At 41.2% G+C, this 7215-nt stretch overlaps 1 protein-coding gene across 1 annotated transcript; it reads right to left on the reverse strand.

Moving 5' to 3' along the window:
- Positions 1-275: 275 nt before the first annotated feature.
- LOC103509833 (elongation of very long chain fatty acids protein 7-like) lies at positions 276-6511 on the reverse strand. The gene is made up of 5 exons (XM_008474465.3): positions 6501-6511; positions 3332-3569; positions 1930-2120; positions 1247-1354; positions 276-480 (listed from the first exon to the last, which is right to left on the reverse strand). The coding sequence occupies exons 2-5, from the start codon at positions 3399-3401 to the stop codon at positions 289-291; spliced, it is 561 nt and encodes a 186-aa protein (XP_008472687.1). The 5' UTR covers positions 3402-3569; positions 6501-6511; the 3' UTR covers positions 276-288.
- Positions 6512-7215: the final 704 nt, after the last annotated feature.

A 7215-nucleotide genomic window follows, 5' to 3' on the forward strand; every position in this document is an offset into this window, starting at 1 on the left:
AGGTACATATTATATATTTATAATTCAATACACTCAAATACAAGAAATCACAAATTGCCTAGGGCAGGGATTTCCAATTTCCATGTGTATGCGGGCCACATGCTACATTGGGAGGTACTTCGCGGGCCACATACACAGGGGAGCAGGTCCGTATCCAGGATTTTCTGGTCAAATTCTCAAACTATTTTGAGGATAAAATTCCATATCTCGGCTGGGATCGAACCCACGCCCTCCTGTTTACCAGGCGAGCGCCTTGACCACTAGGTAACATCACCGAGGGAGGTTTTTTTATTCTACTTTCTTCGCATCTTTGTCTTTGCGAGATTTGGGCGTCTGGACGTAAGTCTTATAGTAGAAGTTACCGAATAGGAGTGAAAAGATAATGGACTGGACGAAGAAATTATAGGTGATGACTCGTGGTAGTTGACATTGGAATGTTACCAGACTGAGCGCGTAGATCAGAACTAGGATGAACTGGACCTGAGAAGAAGAAAAAATGAGGGTTAGAATAGAATAGATTACACCTTGTTTATCCTGTCCGAATAGGACTGAAAAGTCCCTTTACCCCAGCAGTCTAAGCAAGGTCGGGTATATTCGGATAGGTTAAAGAATAATACATGTATCAGTAGGTAACAATTCAGTAAAAAGACCTTGCCTAAATTGAAAAAAAAAAAAAAAAAAAGACTACACCGCGAATAACATGATTAGTTTTTATTCTGTGAAATAAAAACGGCGATGACACACTAATTTTTATACTTTTTTAGCACTTACCTACCTAATTCTCAGCCCTGTAGCTTTGATAAAGGGAACTGTAAGGTCTTATTAGTCCCGAAAGCGAAGAGAGAAGAAAGACAGGATAGGAGAAAGCCAGCCGTTCCGAGAACGAACCTTATCTGTTTAGGATAGAGTTCGCCCCAGGGGAGATCCCTGGGGCTATCCCACGACCCAGCACTTACAAACCAGATGCCCTACCCTCCAAACTGGCTAGGCTGTCTTATATAAGCTGGCCGTTCCTAGAACGCACCCTATCACAAGATCACAAGTCACAACCCATTTTATGAACAAAAATTCTCACTCTCAAGTCAGGCTAATACATATTTTTGGCCAATCTGATTTTGGAATTGTTGCTTCAGATTGAGGTTTTGAACCTAACCGGGCATTTGGGGACCGCGTGCGGTTACTTTTTCTGATTTTGTTGTAAAGCTCACTAAACTGGCTAAAAACACTCGTTCATTCTCCGACTTACATAGGAGACAATGTACGCGTTGAACAAAGTCTGGAACAAGTTGTACGCCAGCATAATGTACTTGAGACTCATGGGCTTAAGGTAACTGAATGATCCTGGAGAGAAAATCTGAGGGGATAATAAGGAGAAAGTTAGACTACACCGTGAATAACATGATTAGGTAGTTTTTTTCTGTGAAATAAAAAACGGCGATGAAACACTAACTTTTATACTTTTTTAGGACTTACCTACCTACCTAATTCCCAGCCCTGTAGCTTTGATAAAGGGAACTGTAAGGTCTTATTAGTCCCGAAAGCGAAGAGATAATAAAGACAGGATAAGAGAAAGCCAGCCGTTCCGAGAACGAATCTTATCTGTTTAGGATAGAGTTCGCCCCAGGGGAGATCCCTGGGGCTATCCCATGACCCAGTAGGTACTTACAAACCAGATGCCCTACCCTCCAAACTAACTAGGCTGGCTTGTAGAGCCAGCCGTTCCGGGAACGAACCCTATCACAAGTCACAACCCATTTTATGAACAAAAATTCTCGCTCTCAAGTCAGGCTACATATTTTTGGCCAATCTGATTTTGGAATAAAATTGATGCTTCAGATTGAGGTTTTGAACCTAACCGGGCAATTTTGTTGTAAAGCTCACTAAACTGACTAAAAACACTCGTTCATTCTGGCTGAATTTCCGACTTACATAGGAGACAATGTACGCGTTGAACAAAGTCTGGAACAAGTTGTACGCCAGCATAATGTACTTGAGACTCATGGGCTTGCGGTTCTGCATGTAGGCTGGGCCTATCTTCAGCACGAAGGCCAAGTACAGAACTAGTATCGTGATCACGGGCCATTGGTACTGCATTAGGAACCAATTGTCCACCGTCTCATCTGAAATAATGCGGGATGAAAAATTAGTTGTTTTTTTTGAGGAGGAGGAAGAGGAGGAGGAGGAGGGAGAGAAAGAGGAGGTTTGAAGAGCCGTTCCGAGAATGGCTTGCTTGTTTAATAAAAAGTTTGCTCCGGGCGGGAATCAAACCAGCGACATAGCGCTTTCAAGGCAGGCTCTGGCTCGCTAAAGTATAATTTGAGCCTTCCTATACATATTGGTTCAAATTATATTTTCGGATATTCTCGTATTGATGGGAAACTAAAGAAGAGCGTTTTACAGCCGTTTTTATTTGGAAACTATTACATTAGACTCCATGTGGTCTGTGTTATAGCTTGCCCATCCCGTAGTATATCCCTCATCAGATAGGCGGTAAGAGACACACCATTTTCCCATTTAGGTGCTGGGTCAACACGAGAATACTAGAATTTCAAATCTCTATTGAGTATCTTCTCGCCTTTCAAGGCAGGCGCAGTACCCTCTAAGAGAATAGAGGACATTCTGGGAAGGCACTGGAATGCTACCAGACTGAGCGCGTAGATCAGAACTAGGATGAACTGGACCTGAGAAGAAGGAAAAATGAGGGTTAGAATAGAATAGAATATATATACCTTGTTTATCCTGCCCGAATAGGACTGAAAAGTCCCTTTACCTCAGCAGTCTAAACAAGGTCTGGTATATTTGGATAGACCTTGCCTAACTTGAAAAAAAAAAAAAAAAAAAAAAAAAAAAAATTATTAGTTCGCCCCGGGCGGGAATCAAACACGCGACTTAGCGCTTTCAAGGCAGGCTCGCTAAACTATAATTTGAGCCTTCCTATACTGGCTCAAATTATACTTTCGGATATTCTCTTGCTGATGGGGAATTAAAAAAAGAGCGTTTCACAGTCGTTTTTATTTCATGACAACGAAACAACTGCTAAATTAGACTTCATGTGGTCCGTGTTCTAGCATGGCCATTCCATCCCGTAGTATGTCCCTCATCACTCTCATCAGATAGGCGACAAATACGAGACACAACACTTCTCATTTAGGTGCTGGGTCAATTTGAAATTCTGGTGTTCAACACGAGAACACCAGAATTTCAAATCTCTATTGAGTATCTTCTCGCCTTTCAAGGCAGGCACACTACCCTCTAAATCTAAACTCTAAGCCAATAGAGTGTCTTCTTCTGAATGAGGAAGGCATTCTCTGCCACTTAACTTCGAACTCACCTTCCACCATTTCACTCCTGACAATATCGACCTTCTCCTGAAGGAACCTGGGCAGGACTTCGTACAGCATGATGTGGTGTGTTGTGATGGTGGTTGTGGTGATGGTGTGGTGATGGTGGTTGACGATTGAGAAGAGTCCTGGTTTGTCCCGTAAGAGAGTCGGTACCGATCCAATATACTCTAGGAGTAGCACAGGCGCGAGGAGGATTCTGTACCGAGTGTTTCTTTCGATAAAATTCTGAAACAGAGGAAATTCCATGTAAAGGTGCGTCTAAACATAGTCACCCGGACAACATAGTGTTTCTAAACATAGAGTCGAGGCAGTGTGGACGGTTCATTCCACATCGATCGATGGCCGGTCGACTATGTGTGGACAGTTGGACACACCTTAAAGAAACCGTGTCCCAGGTGAATTTTGTTTAAATTAAGGCTAAATAATGAGTACCTACTCAAATAAAAATATACATGGATAGGTAATAATAATCGATAACTTGGAAACTAGGACTGAAAAATACCTGTTTAAAAAATTGTTATAGATTTCGGGACGATAAGACCTCAAACCTCTTAAAAAAAAAGCTGAATATGGGTACTTTTAGTTGAATTATCGAATATTGTAGTCATGTATTATAGTCATTAGTCATGTATTACAGACTCAACAATCTGGTCATACCGGTATGCCATTTCCGAGTACCAGTCTTCAAGCTCCGGAAGACCAAAGCTCAAGATCCTGATCCTAAACTAGAATGCTAGGAGTAGCGAACCTGTTGACATTGTACAAGATTATTCTAATGGCACTCTCCAATAGGGAGTGAAAAATGCAGAACTAATTAGAACCTATAGATACCTATACAATGTTTCGCTATTTGCTTTAAAATACACTTTATTATTTTTTTTTGTCTTTTTACCGCTATTTTTATTTGGGATTCGGAGTAATGAAACAACAACTGCTACATTTATGTACATTAATTGTGGTCTGTGTCGTAGTATGCTAATCCGCGTCGTAGTGGTCTGTGTCGTAGTATCCTAATACCTATAGGTTCTACTCTTAATTGTGGTCTGTGTCGTATAGTATGCTAATCCGCGCTACTCTGCCTCAGTGGTGTAGTGGTCAAGGCGCTCGCCTGGTAAACAGGAGGGCGTGGGTTCAATCCCAGCCGAGGTATGGAATCCTCAATATAATTTGAGAATTTGACCACAATAATAGTAGTAGCCTACTGCTGGAGTAAAGGGACTTTTCAGTCCTATTTAGTGGTCAAGGCGCTCGCCTGGTAAACAGGAGGGCGTGGGTTCAATCCCAGCCGAGGTATGGAATTTTATCCTCAATCCTAATTTGAGAATTTGACCACAATAATAGTAGTAGCCTACTGCTGGAGTAAAGGGACTTTTCAGTCCTATGCGAGCCACAATAATAGTAGTAGCCTACTGCTGGAGTAAAGGGACTTTTCAGTCCTATGCGAGCAGTATAAATAAGGTATTATTACCCTCCCAGCTGACTGGGCCATCCAGTTAGCTGGTAGGGTAGCACGCCTGCCTCATAAGCGGTAGGTCACGGGTTCGATTTCCGTCCGAGGCGAAGTTTATCCTAAACAAGTCGAGTTCGTTCTAGGAAAGGCTGTCTTTAGCTCTTTCGTGTCTATCCCTTTTGAAAATCTTACAACAAGTCAGTACCAATAACTTACCAAAATTAATATTCTTTAGAAGGTTTAACCAAGAAAATTCACAAGTGACTAAAACAACTTCCCGAGGATGACCTCTTCAAAGACCAGTTGAGACACCCAGACCTATAGTTCTAGGGTAACCACTATTTTAAGAACCACCTCTCAATGTCTTGATTCAAACGACCAGAAGTAACCAGGTGAAAAGTTGATCTAAACCGGTACCAGAATTGCGAAAAACATTGAACCAAACCTAGGCACCTACGAGTAAGTATATCCTAGGTACCAGACAGACAAATATCAAAACTAGTTTCAGAATATAACGTCTTGAATGGCCAGAAGTGGAAAACGAGTCTATCAGGGTGACTTTAGAACGCCTATCTAACGCGATTAGAGTGTCCAAACTTATAGACATTAGAGGATAACCAAACGAGACCATCTAAAAATGTTGAGGATAAAGTTCCATAGGTACCTACCTGGCCTCGGGTGGGATTGAACCCACGCCCTGCTGATTAATAGGCGAGCATCTTGACTACTACATCACCTAGGAAAGTGTTTGTTAGATTTCAAAATTTAGGAGGGATTAGACTGGCTGTTTGCCTGACCTACACAAATATCAGAAAAATCAGGACAAAACATAAAAAAACCTATCTTCAAAACGGCACAACTCTGAGGGTACAACAGTCAACTAAGCTGGTTTGGTCTCATAGTAAAGGAGCAAAAATCTCGCCCCCACTAAATACAGCCCTGCATTAGCGGGTGAAAAAACCGCTCCTCAAAAACCCTGACGTTATCCTACGCTGAGCGTGGTGGGTGCTTGGATGGGTGACGGTCTGAAACCGGGTAATGGGTAATCGATTGAACGCCTAAACCACGACTTATACCTATCTACATATTTTTTTTTTTTATTATTTTAATTTACCACCTGAAAAACAATCGCTTACCTTTTCAGTAAATATTCGTGAAAAACGACTCACTTTCCAAAAATTTCCTAATAATTTTCACGTCTTCAAAATAACTAAATAAAAATAAATGGGTACTTTAAAAATGCATAAACTCCGAATATAAAATAATTCGAAAGCAAAAGACACAGAAAAGAGATTACCTAAAATATTACAGCTAGGTCTATGGAATAAAATATAGGTATCAATAGAAAATCATGTTCACGCGCGGAGGATTGTCAAAAATCGCGATTACCAATCGAGCACGAAAGAGATTTGAGAGTTGTAAATGAATATCGGCTTGTACGCGTATGGAAATTCAATTTCGAGATTAAAGTTGGAATCAGGTTCTCGTAAGTACCAAGGAGGAGAGGAAAAGCTTTCCTCTTCAAGACCGGAAGCCAAGGAAACAGGATGACCAGGCTAGAATGGGTCGATCGGGTCGAGCTTCAGAGGTTTGACAGAGGGAACTGTAACAAAGGAAGTCTTTTGAGAGAGGGAACTGTAACAATTTCGGGACAGTTAAATCGAAGAGAGAAGGAGAGGAGAAAGCTAGCCGTTCCGAAAACGAACCTGTTTAGTTTGCCCTGGGGCGGGAACTCACGACCTAAATCCTTGCTTTTTTTCTCTCGAAGTATTGAAATTCTACATTGTCTACAGACTGTCGCATTTGTACATTACGATTCCTATCTCATACATATGCGTAAGTATCAAGGGCGAAAGACAGGCATAAATTTGATTATCATAAATTAAAAATTAAAACTTCATCTCTGAACTTGATATAAAATGCATTTTTTCCCTACGATTTTCTGTAGAGAAAAGTTGAATTCCTACTTTTACAAAAGTAGGAGATGATTACGGGATTTCCGGGTGCCTGAAAGTTACCTACGACATAATAAGACAGAAGGAAAAGGCTTAATAAACATTACATAATCTTAATAGGTAGTCAGACGCTACCAACCAAGCTAACTAGGCTGGCGCTACGCTCTTTACTCCACTCTTTTTAGCCCGTATTCGTAGTATTCTTTTTATCCTCATTTTTTTATCGCCATTTTATGCCCCCATTTTATTCCCCACAAATGAGGAATTTTATCCTCATTTATTTGAGAATTTGACCACATAATAATGGAGCTCTAAGGGTTAGGTGGTAGAGAATGCCTAAGGCGTTAACCTCGCCTAGTGGTTGCCTTCCACTCAAGAGTCTATTATTATTACTAGCTGAATTCCGTCGCTTCGCTCCGGAATCCCGCTAGTTCATCCCGAGGCATGGCCAACCTTGTGGAAAAGG

This window comes from Diaphorina citri, unplaced genomic scaffold (assembly GCF_000475195.1).
Source record: "Diaphorina citri unplaced genomic scaffold, Diaci psyllid genome assembly version 1.1 scaffold533, whole genome shotgun sequence".
Taxonomy (NCBI): domain Eukaryota; kingdom Metazoa; phylum Arthropoda; class Insecta; order Hemiptera; family Psyllidae; genus Diaphorina; species Diaphorina citri.

What these genes read in the sequence shown, in the direction of transcription:
- LOC103509833 (XM_008474465.3), bottom strand. Translation starts at nt 3,401, where the DNA reads ATGCTGTACGAAGTCCTGCCCAGGTTCCTTCAGGAGAAGGTCGATATT. An exon ending in CAGGAGTGAAATGGTGGAAG is followed by an intron (nt 2,121 to 3,331) that starts GTGAGTTCGAAG and finishes GCATTATTTCAG; the next exon opens with ATGAGACGGTGGACAATTGG. An exon ending in ACGCGTACATTGTCTCCTAT is followed by an intron (nt 481 to 1,246) that starts GTAAGTCGGAGA and finishes TCTTCTTCTCAG; the next exon opens with GTCCAGTTCATCCTAGTTCT.